Source organism: Chrysemys picta, chromosome 6, assembly GCF_011386835.1.
Source record: "Chrysemys picta bellii isolate R12L10 chromosome 6, ASM1138683v2, whole genome shotgun sequence".
NCBI classification, from domain to species: domain Eukaryota; kingdom Metazoa; phylum Chordata; order Testudines; family Emydidae; genus Chrysemys; species Chrysemys picta.
The window spans coordinates 102,002,206-102,023,634 of NC_088796.1; the positions used below are offsets into that span (position 1 = coordinate 102,002,206).

The following is a 21,429-nucleotide window of genomic DNA, read 5'->3' on the forward strand; positions in this document are numbered from 1 at the left end:
TAAACATGACAACAAAACACCAATGAATCGGCCATTAGTATACTGTGTTGAAGCAGGCCGCGGGCCTTCCGAAATGCTCTGCTGGGTCGCGTATTGCCCGTGGGCCGTAGGTTGGGCAACCCTGAAGTAACTGATAGCAGCTGTAGGTCGTCGTCTACGTGAACCAGCCACTAGAGTATGCTGAAAGTAATTTTATCAGTGGATTTCACAGATATTTGCTGACAGCAAAGGAATACAGACACTCAGAAATCTTGGGTTTAATTCCAGGTTCTGGAGTGTTCTCAAGTGGGCACAGAGCCTTCTGCCCCTTTTCTCGCCAAGCTTGACCCCTTCTGGCCGTACTTGTCCCAGATTTGTCTCCCAGATCCTCTTCCCAGCCCCAATCTCCAAGTGTGCCCTGGGTTCCTCATCCCAGTCCCAATCTCTCCCTCTGGGCTCCTTGTCAGAATCCCTGTTTTTCCCCAACTTGACTCCCATTCCAACTCTCGGTCTCCCTTCCTTGGACCCCCTTCCCTCTCCTCACTCTCAGGCTTCTCAGCCTGGTCATCTTGCCGACCCAGTCCCAATCTCCCCATGCCTATATAAACAGTTCTTCGTCCAATCTATCTTCACTTACTACCTTCACTGGCTCCTGATACCAACTTCTACACCTACCCAGTCCCAGTTTCATCCCGTGGCTCCAAGTCCTACTATTCCTCCCTGCCCCCTCAGATCCCAATCTATTCTGCACAGACTTTGACCCAATCTCTACCCTCCCACAAAACTCCCCAGCCTTCTGCATTTCAGTCAGGCTTCCTCCTCCTCTACATTGCCTGTGACCAGAAGGGGGACCACTGAGGGCAATGGAGACAGACTCCTTACTCTCAGGTCCTGTGCCTGATGCCACAGCCAGCTCTGACTGCCAAGAGGAGCAACTGCAGGCAAAATATTGTTCTGCCCCTGCAACTCGGGCTGGGGCATGCTCAGTGCAGGTGGATTCTTTGGAGAAATTAGCTGCCAACTAGCAGGTTTCTATGAATCATGTGTGAACTGAGATTCTTTGGAGCCTTAAAACTTTGTCAATTTTTTATGGCACATCCCTGACCAAATTGACAACACCCTCGGCCAAATTGAAAGTCCTGCCTCCAAACATGGAGGAGCTAGAACTGCTCAACAAACGAGTTTAAGCATTCTTGAAAATATGAGCAAATTTTTTTTCCTAATTCCTAATCTCATTCTTTAGAAACAATTTGAGCTGAAACTTTAAAAAAGATCAGCCTGACGCAGACCCCTGGCATGAAAATTTCAGCCCAAAGAGATGAAATTTGACAAAGTTATAAACAACTGAAAACATGTTCTTATAACAGAGCGTGTTGATCAACCTTAACTATAGGTGGCACTACCAACTACACCTATAATTATAACTTCCAGTTATTTTTTATGAGGAAAAATGGGCTACTTGTACCCCAGTACAAGGGACAGAGGGAACAAGCATGGCAGTTCTGTCTTCTGAACATTTATTTTGTTGTTGCATGAATAAAGAAATAGTTTTTGGCATTGTTCTGAAGGCACTTTTAAAATGTACATCTATCACTATGTTGTTATTTCTAGAGGAGCTACTCTGGGCCCAGACTTAGATTTTTTACAAAAGATATTTTTATAATCATGTATGCTCTCCTGCTTGTCTAACACATGACAGAATAGACTTGTATAATGCTGACATTCTCATTTATGACCTGTGAAGAGAATCTTCACCCTAAGATGCACATAAGAAGTCTCCCCAGTAATGAAAATTGATCATATTAACTCTTCTTTCTTTTATGAACTCTGAAAGAGACTAACATGTCTACTTGTGCTAGTAAATGCTCAAACTGATATGAAAAATGGGAAACCAACATTCATTTCCCAAGCTCCTGTCTAGCTACTTATTTGTTTCCCCAGTCTCTGCAGTTTCCAAAGATCAGTTTTCATATCAACTGTAATGCCATAATTCTAAACTCCCTGTAAGATTTGATAACAAGCTCTTTCTTATTTTCTGTAATGATTAACTGGATGTTCATTTCTTGTACCTTTTCCAAAACCACACAAATTTAGACGTTACAACTCCAGTTTACCAAAGTTCACTGCATAGGATCAGCCACATCAGCATAATATTCCAGGGACTTGGAAACAATTAAAAGATATGCTGTGTTATTACTACCCTAAAGAGGAGGTGGCGGTCACTCCCTATGGTGGAATCCCATAATTGTTGTTCAGACACACCAAAATACTAGAGCACTATAGCCTGATTAGGCACCACTGCTGAGAGGAGGAGGGGCAAAAGGAGAATGTCAGTTTCAATTTACGCCAACGATTTTCAGAGGGAGCATTTCAGCAAAGAGAGCATTTTATTAAATGTATTTACACGTTCTATTCACGTTAATTGTCCCTCACAGCAACTTTAGTTAATTATGGTGCATTAAAACATCACATAGCTTGTAGCTAGTATTTCCTAATTAAAATAAGCAAATGTGACTCTGTGGGGAGCAGGGAGGAGAAAGCAGCACAACATTTCTGAAAAGGGAAGAAAAGCTGAGAATGCTTACCTCATGAATGAGAGCTATTAACATCTGTTGGAAATTGCGCCCTCTGCTAGCCAGAAAACGACTGATAGGTTTGCCATCTTTGCCCATGTGGATTGGAAGGTCATAACATAACAACATGCCAGCTTAAAAAAAAACCCATATAAATGCATCAACATAAAATACTGCTAAATAGAGCAAAAAAAGTTTCATGCACAATAGCTGAATGCAAATTTTAAGAAAGACCATATAATGTTTCTAAAGTTACATTTTAAAATGAGAGTGACACTGACCAGTGGGGAAGATCATTCTGGAGTCACTTAATGATTCATGCTTCCAGTGCTGCTGGGTATTAAGACTCATCACTTAGAGGATGAGTTCAGACTTTGAGGAAGAGGCAGGGAGAAGGGCAAAGGGAACATTAGTGTTATAGAGTACATGATTGTTGCTTAAACTGATGCACTCTAGGATCTTCATTCAGGAAAACATCGCTATTCAGGACAATATGTAAGCACATGGTCAACTTTAATCATGTGCTAAAATGCTGTCCTGAAAAAGTTTTGACTTAAGCATGTCCTGACAAGCTTTTCTGAATCAAGGACAACACCACATTCAGAGAAAACTACCATACATTTTGAAACATTAGTCAAGGGAGTGATGTGACCAATGACAGGAGAAGCTCACCTGCAAGGCCAGGCTTCAGGCCTGGCTGCTTGTTCCTCTCATACATTTTCAGCATGAAGTTGGGAACCCCTGCTACGGTCTTTCCTTGATCCGAGCGTGTGGCCCCTCCTCTCAGGGCAGAATGATACACTCCGCGGGGCATGTTGGCCATCTCCTGTTTCACAAGTGACGCCACAAACTCTTCAAATGCTGGAGGAAGTGGGTGGAAGAAAAAGGTCAGGGGCTGAAGAGAGGCCAAAAAATCCCAACAAACCCAAAACCACAGCTTCAGGGCAGTTATGCTTAACTAAACTAGCAACTACACGTTCAGCTGAAAGCTCCAAGGTTAGGGATTTAGAACTCCTGGCAAGTCTTCCTGACTCTATGTTCACCTCCACTCAAACTGCAGCTCAGGAAGCTCTGAATAAGTGATGTCAGATGCTCAGACTCAGAAGAAAAATAGCCTGAACCGTTCTCAGTGCTGTTGATCAATGTGTTCTTTGTTTGTTTCGCCAATGACACAGTCACAAACTGGGACAGTCAGAAACTAAACTGACATTTACATTTGTCAATGTAAATAAAATGTTCCTTGCAAATTAGTTTTTTTCTTATAGGCTTTTTCATCATTAAAAAATAAACAACTGGTACTATAATTTCTCTGAACACAGTTGTAGGTACTGTTTATATGATGGTATGCTCTCATACTTGGGCTTTTTATATTTTATCTGGGTTCAACAGTGTAAAGAAGTAAAGTAATGCTATTGCTTGGTTATGAAGTTAGATTAAAGTAGCCCTTATGGTTGATGTGTGCAGTGTTACTGCATCCCAACATGAAGCCAACATTAGACCAGCACCTGGCAATGCTGATAGATTTAAGAGTCTGTTAGTGCTTTCATTATATGACCAAGTTTTAAAGGATTTATAACAACTGTTTCACATTACTCTTGAAACTCTGGCGTATAAGTTCTCAAACCAGATGCAATGCTGGTTTCCTAAGAATTGGAGCACATATGGGTTGAAAGAGCATTTACCTACTCTTCTGAGATCCTGGCAATACCTGAGGTACCTTGGAACAAGTTAATGGAGAGACACATCTTATCCTGGAACTTCCTTACTTTGGTCATTTTCAGTCAGTACCCATTATTTTAGCAGCATTTCCTTCTTTTCCATTTCTTATTTATTTCATTAACAGTATAAACATGAGAAAAAGACTGCAAAATGTCATAAAAGAGAGCCTTTTTTTTTTTTTTAAAACAGATGAATGTGTACCTAGGCAACTGGGTGTCTGTCCATGGCTACATAGTCTAATCATTATTACAATGTCCCCCCATAGATTTCTTTAAATCCAAGTGTTTTTTTTAAAACTGGTTATAACAAAGAACTTGTTGCTTTCAAAATGCCTATCAATGAGTTTGCTATTTCTAATCACAATGGCAAATAAATGCAACCTAATGATCCAGAATGCCAGGCATAAACCAAACAGGGAAACCTAGCTAAACTTCATGAAAGACCACCTGATTCTGAAGCAAATGATAATGAATCATACTTTAAGGGCTGGTACAAATCTGAAGAAAAACAGGCAACGACTACTGAATGTATTATGAACCAAAATACTGACCTATCTTCTGTATATACATCTACCATTGAATAAGAAAAAAATGGATTCAATTGGTGTCCTTTAAAATGTACATACATCACATTGTGTTGCATGGGATGAACTTTTTTTAAAAAAGGTACAAGTTTCTAGACTGCATATGACACCCACCAAACAACAATCAAGGATTAAACTGGTTTACTGAAAACATGGATGCTTTGTGTGTGCAGACTCTACTCTCTCTACTCCCACTGCTGGCTCTCTTTCTGTCTGCAATAGGAGTACAGAGATAATTCAGCTTAGCAGCTGAAATTGACAGTGTGGCTGGGCTCCTAAGGGGCTCAGAGAAGAGAAGCTTTCCCAATTTCTGTTTCCTTTGGCTCACACAAATGTAGATGCTAAGAGAGTAAATAGTAAGTGTGGTATGCTTCTGTTGCAGAAAGTCTATGGGTTTATTAGTATTTTTCCTTTCAGCTGTGTAACTGAGGTAACCTCGATGGATTTGTTTGTGAGTGAAGACAGTTTTGCCCTCCAGAGTAGAGGAAGGCTCATGGAAAGACAATCCCACATTCAACAAGAATTCCAGGAGAAAAACTGGCTTTTGATTGGAACTCTGGATTTTAGCTCCAGTTACCATAGAAATAAGAATTCATCTCTTCCAGAAGTGGCATATGGAGGCTAGGAAAGAGTTTCCCCCACGAAGAGCGGGGAGGGGAAGGTGAGAAGAGAAAGTTCTGAGTTAAGGGAATCATCCAGAGAAGCCCAAGGAGAACAGATGTCTCAGCCATCCTCTGGAAGCTCCAGTCAACATGGTACCATTAGCAGGGACATCAGGGAAAATAGGGACTGCTGGCCTATATCTTCCCATGGGTTGCCATCTTAGCCAGCAGCAAGGAAACTGTGAATGATCTTGGTAACATCTAACAGCTGTTCAATTAGACCAGGTTCCACAGCCTCACCTGTAAACAAGGTTTAGTGGTCTCAGAGATCTCTATCATTGCTTTGGGCACCTAATATCTTAGTCCATCACTAGAGTTGTTCATCCATGCCAATAGCCCTGATTCTACAATGAGCCCTTTTCTACAAATTTTTATTTACAGTTTTCCTACCCTCCTGTTAAGCTAAACAATGTCACTCTGGGTGCACTTGCCCAGCTTTGTGTCTTTGACAGCAAGCACTGCTCTCATTAGTTTAAATGGCTTACTTGGTGTTTCCCTGTAAAGTTTCCTAAGCGGACTATTGCCTTACATTCAGAGTATAGAAAGTGCTTCCCCACATGGAAGCAGCATATATCCTCCAGTCTGATACCTCCTTGAGAGTCCACACAGGTCCCAGTCAATCCAAGCTTCCTAATGAAAGGACCTGAGGACCAGAAGATGGTCTCCTTCCCCAGATGCAAGTGGGAGAAGTTCCCATAAAAGAAATATTACATAGAGATGTATTATTATTTATACTATGGTAGCATCTAGGGACCACATTCATATACTGTGCTAGAAACTGTACAAATACATAAAAAGAGATAGTTCCTGTTCTGAGGAGCTTACAGTCCTGCAACTGTTGCATTGCTGACTTTAGTGGATAGTTAGCATTAAAACTATAATTAAGTGAACATTTTAAAAAGAAATGTTATCTTTAAGACGAATCAGTTGTTCAGGTATCAAAATGAACCTGTCAGCCATGGGAGTCTCTCTTTATACCAGTGATTCTCAAACTTTTGTACTGGTGACCCCTTTCACACAGCAAGTCTCTGAGTGCAACCCCCCTTATAAATTAAAAACACTTTTTTATATATTTAACACCATTATAAATGCTGGAGGCAAAGCGGGGCTTGGGGTGGAGGCTGACAGCTCGCAACCCCCCATGTAATAACCTCACGACCCCCTGAGGGGTCCCAACCCCCAGTTTGAGAACCCCTGCGTTATACCTATTTAAGTCTCACTAATGCTTTTCGTTACTCTTATTTTTCATATTCACACCTTTATTAATTAACTATGTTTTATACTGCATAATGTCTTAATATTGTTTACTTAATTATTTGATTTTAAGTTATTCAGAGCACTATGCACCCTCTTCACAAATACATTACCTGGAAAAAATAGCAAAGAGTATAACTTACATGAAGCAAATACATTTATAAATCCTGTAACTTCGTATTTCCTGCTGTTTTACTTTCATTCAAAATTCAGAATTGCCTTAAAATGCTGACCTTCAGTTCTCTATGTTAGGCCTATATCATAATCAGCGAACAAGTATTTGAAATATAGTAACTTGTAACCAATTATATAACTACAGAAAAGAGAAAAAATGAATAGCATTTTTAAGAAGAATTCTTAAGTAACATCCTTGAAAACATCTTCACTGCCAGGAGCTCTTAATGTCACTATTCTTCAAATTGGTGAAGTGTTTTAGGATATAATTTTTATGGAAGATAAAATAAGGTCTCAATCCCACATGTGTCTTCATATAGGTAGAACTCTATACCCATGTGGAGTCACTCAGATTCTAAAGCTGTATAGAAGCTTCCACCTATGAAAGTGCTCTACCTGGCAAAACAGAAGGATGAGTTAGAGACAACAGTTTGATATATGAAGAGCCAGGAACAGAAAGGTCCACCTCCTTCTCCTCCTCTTCATTTATGTCCATCTCTTCTGATGGACCAACTTCTGGTCTTGCCTGAAGGATGACAAAGGCAGCAATAAAACAAAATAAAAAAAATAAAAATAGAAATAAACATTGCCTCTTAATCCATGTTTAGTTTCAAGGTCCAGTGTGACAAAGATAAGGATCACTATTTCAGTAAGGAACGCCCTCCAGTTTAATGAATTTAAGTCTTGAAACTGATCAACTGAACGTCTTTCTTCTACCAGGCTGAAGAGTGTACGTAGATCACAATAGGCTTATAAAAGCAGAGAGCCATATAAATTCCAAGATATCATTAGTGGTAAAAATAATCAAGGCATTTGTGGACTGAATGGCAATACTTGTAGTACTACTGGGCCTTGGATTTGACTTAGTCTGATCCTTCTGTAACAATTCAGGAAAAGAAAATAGTTTGTTTGTATTGATATTCAACCTATAAAGCACATTTCTAATAGGAACAGAAGTGTTTTTTCTTCTTTTCATTAGACTAAAATCTGCAACATGTTTCTAACTGATTAAGCCTTTAAATAAACAAACCTACTCATCTTCTACATTTTCTGATGGGACATTATACCAGGTTCAATTACCAGGATATTGCCTATGTGCCAGCACACAGAAATTTATTTATTATTGCACTAGCATTTAGAGATTTGTCCTTAATTTGTATCTTCTTCTCTTGTGACAAAATGCTTCCCTTTTCATTTGTAGGTTTTCACTAAGGGCTTGTCTACACTACTGCTTAAGTTGATGTAAGTTACGTTGCTAAGGGGTGTGAAAATGACACCCCCCCGAGTGACAAATTACATTAACTTAAAGCAGTGTCCAGACCATGCTATGTCTGCAGGAGACGCTCTCCTAACTACAAGGTTACTGCCTCTCAATGAGGTGGAGTAATTATGCCAACAGAAGAGTGCTCTCCCATCGGTATAGCATGTCTTCACTGGACACCGGGCAGCTGTGCCGACGTAGTGCAGTAGTGTAGACTACCCCTGAGACAATGTGGGTGAGGTAATATCTCTTATTGGACAAACTTCTGCTTGTGAGAGAGACAAGCTTTCGAGCTTACACAGAGCTCTTCATCAGGTATTCACTGGACATTTTTTCACAAGTTTCCATAAAGTATGGTCTCTCTTAAAAAATCTGTTTATTACGTTTTCATGATGTACAGCCATAGCACCATATGGAGCCAATTATGTAATATTGTAGGAAATCTAAACATACAGAAGTATTTACCAGAACCATAAAGTAACAGTGATTACCCATTACTGCCTACACTCTCATGTAGATTACCTTACATGAGAGTCTCCATGTACTCTTCCAGTGTGTACATGTATTGAGTCAAGAATTTTGCAGGGTAAAATATAAGAGGAAACAGTCCTTTACATACACATAAAGCCATGAAACAAACAACATAATTTTCTTCCCACCTGCCTCCCCGCAAAAGGAGGAAAAGTACCTTAAAAGTATATGGAACACAGGAAGACAAGATTTTATCTTGATTCAAAACAAACACTTACTACCTAAATGGGCAAGTTTGTCTCATAAACTGAGGTATTAAGCATGAGCTCAGGGATTACTTTGAGATAAAACTTTCAACAGAGTCTGTGTCTCTAACTACTTCCCTATAATTCAAAGCCTGGTCCCAAACACTCTCAGAATAACAAAAGATACAAATCAAGGACCCTCTCTCACCTGTGAAGCCCCACTTACTAATTAATGAAGTAATAAAAGTTGCCTTCTCTCTGATCACAAAGGCATCACTGAACTGTTCAGTTAGCATTCTCCCTCTCTCAGGAGCTTATCCCAGCACTCTCTGGTAACTGTCCCTTTTACTGAGGAGAGACAACCAGCTACATCCCTAAGGTGGGTCATTTTGCTTCTGATTCTGCTGTTTGTTAGTTCATCTGGGCTAGCGAGCAAGTATTCCCCTCCTTTCATGTGGTTTTGCTCTTTCCTTTTCCATTTCATTTCTAAGGAAGTGGCACATACTCTCACTCTTTAAAGTACAAAATGTCTACCTGTTCAGGAAGATGAAGGATGGTGTGTTCTTCAGAACCAAATTCTGACAGAGATTTATATGCTGAAATTGCTACAATGGAATCCTAGGAAAAAATATCACAAGCATAGAAGGCATTATTGCTGCATAGTGGAGACAGAACTCATTTGGTTATCCCCTAAGCTAAGGGAGTTTATCCGCTAACAGTTGAATGCTGAACTCTTTTATGAATGTCTTTGTTATATGTAATGAAGTCTCCTGTGAAGCATATACTCAATCAGTTATTTTCTGTACACAATAAAGCACAATTGGGGAGAAATCCATTATCAAAATCGACACCCTTGTTGGTAGTCTCAACAGAGAAGTCTATTATTAATGGAAACCCTCTCACCCTAACAGTGGACCCAACCAGGCCAAGGCTAAGACATATAGGGGAAATGCAGGCAATGTGGGAAGCTTCAACCAGTTTTGACTGCACTGTCCTGGCTCTGAGGAGAAGCAGAAAAAAAAATTGTCTCCAAGGTTGTCTGTCTACCTCCCTTCACAAACACCAAGCTCAGTGAAAGAGAGAGAGAAAACTAAGCACTGACAGGCAAGAAAATATTGCAATAAATAAATAAATAAATGACACTGATACCAATATCTTCAAAGAGGGACGAGGGGAATCCTTAACCTATCTCACTGACCACCTTAATTAACATTTTCCTGGCACCTCACTTACCTTGCTCTGAGTGTGGCTCCAAAGTGAACTGACAACTTGAGCTTTAAATTTCTATAAAATAAAAAAAATATTTAGTTATAGATAGGCACATGGGTCTAGTCAGTTTCTATTTCATTATGTAATATGGACAAAACTGAAACAAGGAGTTATCAGAAGTTATCAGCAATTGAAAATGTACTGTACATTGAGCATTATGGATTTTTTACAGTGAGGCACTTAGATACCATGGAGATGGCTGCAGTAAAAATACCTAGATACTATAGCTTAGGCTACGTCTTCACTACGGGGGTGGGGGGTGAGGGTGGAAGGAGTGGGATCGATTTAAGATATGCAAATTCAGCTACGCGAATAGCGTAGCTGAATTCAACGTATCCGAGCCGACTTACCCCGCTGTGAGGATGGTGGCAAATCGACCTCTGCGGCTCCCCCGTCGACGGTGCTTACTCCTACCTGCGCTGGTGGAGTACAAGCATCGATTCGGGGATCGATTGTCAATTTCTACCCGCCGATTCAGGCGGGGAGTGAAGACGTAGCCTTAGATTAGCTCCATCTTTATAATACTTTAGGTGGTAGAAACTATTCTATAAAAATACAAACCAAGGCTCCAGTCCTGCAAACACTTATGTATGTGCTTAACTTTAAGAATGCATGTAGTCTCATGAAGTCAATGCCTAAATTTGCAGGATGGGGGCTCTCATCTTTTAAAGTCTGTCTAAATGGAAGAGCAAACAGAAAAAGGGAGTCTGTGCACAAGCAAAAATAGTTTAGCAAAAAATGTCACTGCAGGATACTCAGGGTGGATTTTCACACCCATCCTTTGATTTATTAGCCCAAGGGTGGGCAAACTTTTTGGCTCGAGGGCCATATCTGGGTATAGAAATTGTATGGCAGGCCATGAATGCTCACAAAATTGGGGGCTGAGGTGCGGGAGAGGGTGAGGGCTCCTGCTGGGGGTGCAGGCTCTGGGGTGGGGCCAGAAAAGTTCAGGGTGCAGGAGGAGGCTCCAGGCTGGGGCAGGGGTTGGGGTGGGGGGGTGAGGGCTCCAGCTGGGGGTGCAGGCTCTGGGGTGCGGCTGGGTATGAGGGGTTGGGATGCAGGAGGGTTCTCCAGGCTGGGACTGACGGGTTTAGAGGGGGATCAGGGCTGGGGCAGGGGGTTGGAGCACAGGAGGTGGTCAGGGTCCAGGCTCCGGGTGGTGCTTACCTCAAGCATGTCCCCTGTCCTGCTCCTACACGGAGGCACAGCCAGGCAGCTCTGCGTGCTGCCCCATCCACAGGCGCCGCTCCCACAGCTCCCATTGGCCTCAGCTAAAGGGGCGATGCTTGGGGCAGGGGCAGCATACAGAGCCCCCTGGCTGCCCCTACATGTAGGAGCCAGAGAGGGGACATGCCACTGCTTCTGGGAACCGTGCAGAGCCACAGCCTGCGCAGAGCGGGGCAAAGCCCCCGACCCCGCTCCCTGGCTGGAGCACCGGAGCAAAGCAAGCGCCAGACCCCGCTACCCTGTGGGAGCCTGAGGACTGGATTAAAACATCTGAAGGACCGGATGCGGTCCCAGGGCCGTAGTTTGCCCACCCTGTATTAGCCTATTAAATGGCTCAAAGTGCACTCAGACTTGTTTTGATGGGATGTAAAAGTTAATACAAGAAAAAAAAAAACATGATCAAACACAATGAAAGTAATAGTACAATTAAAAAAAATACCACCCTCCAACCTCAAAACCAAAGCCAAACACAGTGGATACTCCAAAGCAGGAGAAAAAGTGGAAAGGTTCTCTATGAAATGGCTAACAGTCGTTAAAATAAAACAACACCTATGAAAAAGAAAAGTCAGAAGAGAAAGAATTAAACAGATATCAAAGGGATGAGAGTTCTATTGTCTAGAGGTCACAACAGCAACAGGACAGTAACTTGCAAATAGAAGGCATAATGGTGGAACTTCTGCATTTGGAAGGAAATAGAAGCAAAGGAAAAGATCTGATAAAAGCTTTGTTAAGAGGGCTGAGTAGTTACAAAAGCACAGGTGGCTTTCCATACACTGCTGAGTGGTTGAAAATAAAATGCCAAAACACTTAATCTGGCAACCTGCCTGGGAATTATGCTTCTATGAAGGAAATGAGAGCCATCTCTTATAGACAAGCTACACCCACTACTGAAACATCTGTTTTCCCAGGGCTGTGGAGAGGATACAGCTCAGTGGCAGAACCAAAGCACTGTTTTGGGGTAGACTGAGCTAACAAGGTTTGTAGAGCAAGAGGTACACAACTGTATATCATCAACATATTGATCTATCTGAGGTATTTCTAGGGCACCTATCACATTTGTATCCAAGTGCTGTTGATACTACATCCCATATTCAATCCTCAGTGCATCTCTATGGCTATCCTGTTCTTCTCCACGCCCTGTCACAAAAATCAGGATGAGCAGAGAGGCACACATGCATCTAGACAAAAGCCCTATGCTTCATTCATTCCTAAATCTGTAACAGCCATAAGACAAAACCACCCCTTGTGTCACTCAATTACCAGAGGGAAATGGCTGCCATCCCCACATTCATTCATTGGTCACCTTGGGAAAAAAGGGGAGGAGGGAGCAATTGAAAATATTACTTCAAAAAAGCCCCAAAACTTTATTTCTACCACAAAGAGAACATCCTTGACTACGTGTCCAGGATTTTGAGGGAAGGGAGCGCCTGTCCAGCACTGCAGTGGTGGGAGGTTAGCAGGTATGTACTTACCTACCTCACAGGATTAGCTAATGCTTCTAAAGCCCTTTGAAAACAAAGTGCTATTTAAATGTAAAGATACAGCTAATTTTAGTGTGACTTGGAACATCCCTAAATGAGCAGACACATTTAAAGCTGCCATTAAGAGAAGAAATACACTTTAGACCTGGGACACATACCTCATACTCATTTGTATTCACTGTTAATGAAGGAACCAGGGCGAACAATTCGTTCAGTGTTTTTAACATGAGTGGACGGGTGTCACAGCTCAACTTTGGTGAGAGTGCGTTCCACGTAGAGCGAATACAAACGACCTGCAAGGGAAATGAATGCATCATTAACACTGGAGGTCTCAACTTGCATTTCACAATATTCGTTTCAGCACTTTTCTGCCAATCTATGCTGGAGCAGGAATTAATACAGGACACATTATAAATATGGCAAGCATGTTAAGACTTCATTTAATAACAGTCTCATAATACATTAAGCAACATCATGTAACAACAGTAAATAACATCTCTCCAGATAATGCAGGTGTTTGAAATGTGGTATCTTTATGGAGGGAAGGCAAAAAAGAACTTATGGTTTCCAGAGCTCCCTGGACCAGCAGGAAGAGATCATCATACTGGTGCACATGAACCAGCAAACTGCAAGATGTGTCACAATTACCCTACTTCATTTGTTTTAGTTAGCTTAAAATCAAGCTGAATGTGGGAGTGCAGGAGGCTGCGAGGAGGAGCAGCCACACTCCATCGGAGCTCCGCACAACAGAATGCTTTTAAATCACTAAAGCCAACCAAATCTTGAGACCTTTGCTGAACAGACAGAAGGGGAGCAAATACTGCTGGGGCATAAAATCTTTCAAAAACCTAAAGTATTATGGCAAAATAAGCATAAAAAAGTTTTTTTGAGCCACACCCCAGTACAGAACCAACTTGCTTCAGTGCAATAGAGAGCAGGCCAGAACCCTGAAAAACAACACTAACTCTGCTTTATGAGACAGTACCAACAGTATTTTCAACTGCAAGCTTTCAAAAATCATGAGAGTCAAGCCTTCCAAAACTCTGAGATTGGCTTAAAAATCATGGGATTTCTTTTAAATAATAAATTTGAGGGATGAGGAGGAAGAGCATATGCTTTCTGGCTTCTGAGTTCTTAGGATGCACTTGCTTCACCTTTTCAAAAAACTTTCCTCTGCAACCAACAGGGCTGGAAACTTTAATTTAAAAAAAAAGGTAAGAGGTTTTCATGCAATCTCTTGATTCTGACCACTGTGGCTTTCAGAGAAACACCAAATATTGTGATTTGGCAACATTGTTAACTAAATAGAATAAACTGCAGGCTTCTGTGCCATGTAAGGAATAGAAAATAACCTGGAAAATGTCAATTCAGTTAATTAACTCGGGGGGAAGGGGAGTGTGGCAAGGTGACAAGCACCCCTCAACCCAAGTGAATGTAAATGGAAGTTGAAAACTTCCATCAACTTGCAGGATAGGGCACCTGGATTCAAAGGTCAGCGCTTCTGAAAAGAGATTAGAAATCACTGAAAACAAGCCAATGAGGGGGATAACACTTTAACAAAAAGGATCCTGACCCAATCTAATGTCTGCAGAAAGAAAAACAGAAATTCCTGAGAATTAAGTTAGATTCTGAAATGTATGTTGTGATGAATTGGGGCTGTGTCTGTACAACTTGTAAATTCAGAACGATGTTGTGAAGGTGTATTACGAAAAACTGCCGTATTAGGAGTGCCTATATGTATGTGGATCCACCATTGCTGACAAGCCCTGACAATACAATAGAATGCTTCTCTGGACCTACTGAACCTATTCGGGTGCAAACATCTCAAGACAATGGGTGAGCTGCCTCTTTAGAAAATCAGTTTAGCAGCTGATTCCTCTGAAGGGAGTGGGGAAGGTAGGAACAGTGGAAACTTACTAGGAGTAGAAAGAAAGAGGTCATGTGACCAGGAGGGATTTAAATAAAGAAACACAAACAGGAGCCAGGCAGGAAGAGAAAGCATAGGGCAAGAGAGAACAAACTCTCTCACAGAGGCTGGGTAAAGAGTTCCAGGAGGGAGAGGTTCCCAGTATGTTGCAGCCTCATGGGGCAGGGGAGTTCTGCCCACTTTCCTGAGACCAGATGGCTTCATGGACTCTGGGCAACCCATGGGACTCATACCGCAGCCTAAAGAATGTCTTGGAGTGGTGGGCAAACTTAGGCGGGGGCATGCTCTGATAGAATACACCCCTGTGTTCACATCCTACACACTACTGTAATAATCTTTATACAAGTATGCCTTGTAAGATATCGTTTAAAAACTCAATTTGTTGATCACTATTATCATGGAAAATGTGAAATTATAAACTTAAGCTGAGATCATGACTAAAAGTATGTTTTCCAGAAAAGTCTGGGGAGTGGCCAAACCAGGTCCACAGAGACAAAGCATAAACTGACACTGTAACCAGGTGTAAACAAGGCTGATGGACCATTATCTGCTAAGTGGCTATTCTTTGGCAGGAAAGAGAGCCAAAAATCTACATCATAGCAAAGAAACAGCATGGAGTTCCCTTCCACACAGACTGCCTGTTGCCTTGTTCCCAGCTGGAAATGCTTCTCAAAGAGGAGACAGGACTACAATAAGAAGGGACAGATACTCAAAGGACCTCCCCTCTCTCTCTACCCATCGATTCACTACGCCTAATGGACCAAGGAAGTAGCTGTTGCACTAGGGGAGGGATTGTGACCTAAGTTTGGTCAGTACATAAATAAATTAATGGAGATATCCTATCTCCTAGAACTGGAAGGGACCTTGAAAGGTCAGCAAGTCCAGCCCCCTGCCTTCACTAGCAGGACCAAGTACTGATTTTTTCCACAGATCCCTAAGTGGCCCCCTCAAGGATTGAACTCACAACCCTGGGTTTAGCAGGCCAATGCTCAAACCACTGAGCTATCCTTTGCTTTAAATTTAATATAGTTTGTTAAGTAAGACATGAGTAGCATTGTACCTTCATTTTTCTTGTAACCATTTCTGACTTTTATGCCTCATTACTTGTACTCACTTAAAATCTCTTTGTAGTTAATACACTTGTTTTATCTAATCAAATGTATTTAAACTGAAGTATCTGAATAACTATTTGTAATAGTAAGATGGCATAATAACTTGTATTGTGCAGGAGAGGACTAGGATGTACAGGACATACATTTCTTGGGAAAGACTCTCAAACTGGCAGTGTGTGGGCCCTGAAGTATAACCAAAGCTGGTGAGAGCCAGAGTGTAACCCAAGTGTGGCTGGCAGGCTGCAGCTACACACAGACACTCAGGGTGTGGCTTGCATGCTGGAAGGCTGTTTGTGAGCAGCCTGGGGGAAACCACTTCAGCAAGGCATTGTAAGGTACCCAAGGTTGCAGGGCAGGGGTGACATAGCTGCTCATTAGTCTGGATTATACCCTGGTATGTCACACGTGATTAGCATTTATAGTTCTGTATGATCTGTACTCTCCTGCGCTTTACATGATTAAGTATAAGATCATAAAAGTGTTAGTCTGTGCAAAGCATCTGAGTGTTGATTGCTTCACAACTGCTGCACCCCCTGAAAGAGTTATACTGAAACCAGAATCTTCACACCTTTGGCACAGAGTTCTGGCACAGGAGTCTGTTTAAGTAACTGAGGTATCTCAGGGGTCAGCGCTGGTACCAGTCCTATGACAGGTGGGCTGAGGAGCCCCATTTCCAAGAAGTGGTAGTAGACAGTTAATGCCCTGGCAATGTGCCAGAGTGGCCAATGGCAGAACCAGTTCTGCAGCCTGCTGAGGCTCCAGAAGCTTAACATACCCCAGAGGATCCAGAGCACAAGGGATTGGATTTCCCCTCACAGCAGTCTTTGTGGAAGACCAGGAAAGGCTGCTTCTAGGATCCCTGACATAACAGTCCAAGGTATTTCTCAAGAAAAAACAAGAGCATAACTAGGAAAAGTTTTATCTGAGGCCTTAAATATGGATCTTAAAGTAAAGCCAGTTTGAAAGGAGAAATGTTACATACAGATACCAACGAGCACAAATTCAACCGACATCTGAGAAAGTGCAAGAATCACAGAATCCCTATCTGATAGCCAGGACCCAAACAAGATTTTTAACTGAAATGGTATTACTAATTCCAAAGCGCTATTTTCATTTTTCTTTTCATCACTCTCAAATTTACTGTTTCATAATCAAAGTGAAAATGAATTTTATTTTGCCCTTATCACATATGTCTCTTGATGGTTACAAGAAAAAAACCCAATAAGAACAAGAATTCAGTGTATTAAAAAATATATTTAGACCAGCCGTTGTATTACTAGACATGAGATTATTAACGCAATTTATCAAATCAATAGATTGTTAAATATCTTAGGGGAATTGTTTGGAAGATTGGCTTTGGAAACTTTTTATACGTCACTCCAAAAACATTTAGGCCCGGATTCAACAAGGTTGTTAAGCTTATGTTGAACTTTAAGTATGTGAGTAGTTTCACTGAATACATGACCACTTATAAACTTAAAATTATGCATGATAGTTTTAAAACAGATTTCAGATTTAGATTTGTAAGGCACTATTAGTTACCAAATTAATTAAAAATAGATTTTAAATGGCATCTGTTCAGCTAATAGATGCATCTCAAACTCCTGCTTATAAAACTTTTATGTTATGCCACCATGTCTGAGAGTAAACGATGAGAAAGGTGTAGTATTCAGGTTGATTTAAAATGTGAGCATACAGCTTTCATAAAGCATATAATGCAGACTTTCTAAATAAGAAGGCCATGAATGTTTCCTTGGTTCTGATTCACAGCCAGCTCTAGGTATGGTTTTGTACCTACAGGGAAAGAAAACCAGTTCCTAAATAGTTTGCCAATAACTGTCGTGGTACTTTCAAATCTACTTCCAGAAATTCAGGACAGGTGTTTTTTTTTTTTTTTTTCATCCGATGTTCAATCCAACGAAGGAAGAGTTTTATGAAAGTTTTGGGCTATGAAAACAGAGTTATCTGACCTTTTCCTAATAAGAGCTAGAAAACAGCTTTCACAATTAAAGGACTAAAGTCAGTAGTGTAAACCTGGCCTGTGTTGATAACTTGCCAAGAGCCCGAAGGCTGCACCTAATTTGCATATAATTTTACAGTTAAAAGAGGAAGGATGATCTCATGGGTTATAGGACAGGTCTGGGAATTAGGAGACACCTGGGTTCTGTCTCATTTGAGAGGTTGAGCAAATCAACCTTTCCATGCTTCAGTTTTTCCCAACTGTAAAATGAAGTAATACTTACCTGCCTCACAGGTGTGTTTCACAGTTTAGCCAATGTTTGTAAAGCAATTTGAGCTCTTCAGATGGAAGACACTCTAGGAGTGAAAAGTATTAGTGCTATGTAATTTTATCAGAGCTAAATGCACACATTTATTTTTCGTTGTGCAGTGGATACAGCACTTTACAAATAAGACAAACAGAGAAGGTTCTTTGAAGGCTGCAAGTGATGGCATAAAAATGAGAAAACTGGCACTGCTCCACTGAACCCAAAAATTCTTAATGTCCAGTTCTCTCCAATGCGCGCACACACAGAGAACGTGGTTCACGTCTGTTAGGTAAGTGTAGTATTTGTTTTTTTCAGAAGTAATTGCTGAATTAAGCAGTTATTTCAGTGACTGTGAAAACACTTTAAAGAACAATTTTGAATCTGTAAAGATGAAGCTTTTAGGAATGCCTATTAAGTCCATTTTAGGAACAGGCATATCCATGAATACATTTTTATGGTAACTAATGTTGACAGCTACTGAAAAGTAATCTCACTATATATTGAGTGAAAATGACACCCCTCTATCCCCATTTTCAGAAACACCATTCTCAAGAATTAGAAAGACCAATACTACTTCAGTGTTCACAAAGACAGAGAAATCTTCTAGGATTTGAAGAGGTATAACTTTTTTATGTGCTGGTCATTTAGGAAATGAGGCATCTTGATTTATTTTGTGGAGAAACAAATTAAATAAAACAAATATATATTGTGGAGTCTGCTCAAGTCCTGTAGTTCAGGAAAAGTACAAAACTAATAAGTGCAGCAAAGTACACTATTCATGTTGACTTTCCTATGAATCATTTAAGCTCTACAGCTCCAGTAAACCATAACAGGGACAGTACTCTGAAAGCAGCTTCAATTTAGCACATAATTAAGCCACATTCATGTCCAATGGCAGATCACATGCAATGACCAGACATGTTATTTATGTTGTGTGTTGAACTCCAAGACAGAACAAGGCAGCAAAGACTGAAAGAACAACAGTATATAACAAATGTCTTCCTGTATCAACCAACTGGATTTTTTTTTGAGGGTATATATTGCTTCTTTGCTGTTGACATGAAATTTTGTGCTGTAGCCCTCCATATAGTACTAGCTGTCACATTAAACATGCATAAAAGCCTTTGAAATACAAAGCGAGAAAGAGTCCTGTGGCACCTTATAGACTAACAGACTATTGGAACATAAGCTTTTGTGGGTGAATATCCACAACAAGTTAGTCAGGAAGCCTGAGGTCTAGAGTATCACTTATTCTACAGCATAGCCATGATACCAATATTAGCTGTGAAACAATACCCTATATTGTAGTAATCCCACAGAAGACAGAGCAGTACTTTGCATGCTTAACTTGCTTCCTAGAAAAATATTAATAAAATATGGTCCACATCATGCTACCTGGGATCAGTTTATTTCATACTGACTTGTGTTCTGATGCCTCATACCAGTGATACAAGGATTCATAAGAGAATGTCAAACCCAGAAACCAACATGAAAACAAGATAAGAATTAAAAGCAAACTGAAAATCCTGTTTGGATTAACATGACACTTTTGGTATTTCCTTTGGAACAGTTCTGCCAGGACTAAAAATCACAAAAACAATGAAGGATTTGTATGGATTCACATAAGGACTCTAATGGCAACACTATACTTCTGTACCAAAATTCTCCCAAGACAGATTTACAAGACAGACCATAATGGTTTGTAGTAAGTATGGTAAATAAGTGGCTTAGAGTAAATGCCCTCTTAGCATTAGCATAGCTACCAAAATACATCTTGAGATAGCAGAACATAATGAACATTTCCCCACAGTAAAAATATAATATAAAAGGGTTGAAGTTCCATGCAGAATGATGGCTAGTTTTCTGAACTCCATATAGTCAAATATACTTTCAAGTATTGTTCAGCTTTCTCAGTTTTGTTTTTAATCTTTGTTCATGTTTTTTTCTGTTTTGAGTTTTCTTGGTGACTGAAGAGATAGAGAGGAAGATGGGAGGAAAGTTAAGTTATATCCCCCTTTCCCTCACTTACAAAGAGGTTCTGTTTTATCCTGTATGGAAAAAGTGGCATACAGAATAAATAGGATGGATCCATATAATCTAGCCCACTTGTGAGGGATCTGGAAGGGAAGTCTGCAGGCTCCAATTCATAGAAGGCTGGGTCTTGAGCAGGTAATTTTAGCATACCAGAGAACAAGTAAGCTGCATATAACAGAGAATAACACTGCAAGACAGAGAGATTCAGGAGGCAGATCTTGAAGCAGGATGGCATCTCCATGTTCTTAATTAAGAAATCTGAAGTTCTGCAAACTAAGATGTCTATATTGGAGAACAGACTGAGTTGTGTTTCAAATCTCCACTAAATTGAGATCTTCAAGGGCAGAAAGAAGGAAAGTCTTGCTATATCTGAGAATAATTTGAATTACTTATAAGTACCATTAACTCCTTCTGCGTGTATATTCCACCTTTCTGCAGAATGTCTGCAATCTACTCCTTAGACCTCTTTACCACTAGTGCCAGGACAAACGTAATTACTTATGCAGCTATTTTTACTGTAGCAAAAGATGTAAAGCTATGACCCCAATAATTTCATCAGAAAAAATAATACCTGAGATTGGAATCCACAGAAGGGGTTAACTGCTGATACACTTTGAATCACTCTTGTAATGCAGACAAGCCCAAGCTTAGATCAGGCTGCGTTAACTCATATACACCTTGACCTGCTAAAGTGAAAAGGTGTTATAAAGTGCCTACACTGGTAGCAAAAAGGTAGTTTAGCTGGGGTCAATCAACAAAGACTGACTTAACCTTAACCTAATTTTCTAGTTCAGATGCACCCATTAATTGGCTTTAAATAGGGTTGCCAACTTTCTAATTACACAAAACTGAACACCATTGCCCTGCCCCCTGCTCCACTCCTTCACTGAGGCCCCGCCGCTGTCCCAAGACCCCCGTCACTCATTCTCCCCCATCCTCATATACTTGCTCATTTTCACCTGGCTGGGACAGGGGGTTGGAGTGCAGGAGGGGGTGAGGGCTCCAGCTGTGGGGTAGGGCTCTGGTCTGGGGTCAGAAATGAGGGGTTATGAGTGCAGGAGGGGGCTCTGGGCTGGGGGGGGGTGGAGCTGAGGGGTTCAGAGTGTGGGAGGGGGCTCTGACCTGAGGCAGGGATTTGTGGTTTGGGAGGGGGTATGGGCTCTGGGCTAGGGGTGCAGGTTCTGGGGTGGG

At 41.0% G+C, this 21,429-nt stretch overlaps 1 protein-coding gene across 8 annotated transcripts in view; it reads right to left on the reverse strand.

The window, feature by feature from the left end:
* Nucleotides 1-21,429, reverse strand: part of FOCAD (focadhesin) — a 196,483-nt gene that overhangs the window by 62,661 nt on the left and 112,393 nt on the right. For all 8 annotated transcript variants that reach the window (XM_065549450.1, XM_065549453.1, XM_065549452.1 and 5 more), the window contains 6 exons: nucleotides 13,057-13,191; nucleotides 10,155-10,205; nucleotides 9,456-9,539; nucleotides 7,341-7,470; nucleotides 3,225-3,413; nucleotides 2,565-2,686 (listed from right to left, as the gene is read on the reverse strand). In XM_065549450.1, coding sequence (XP_065405522.1) covers nucleotides 2,565-2,686; nucleotides 3,225-3,413; nucleotides 7,341-7,470; nucleotides 9,456-9,539; nucleotides 10,155-10,205; nucleotides 13,057-13,191 — 711 coding nt within the window. The remainder of the gene's footprint in view (nucleotides 1-2,564; nucleotides 2,687-3,224; nucleotides 3,414-7,340; nucleotides 7,471-9,455; nucleotides 9,540-10,154; nucleotides 10,206-13,056; nucleotides 13,192-21,429) is intronic.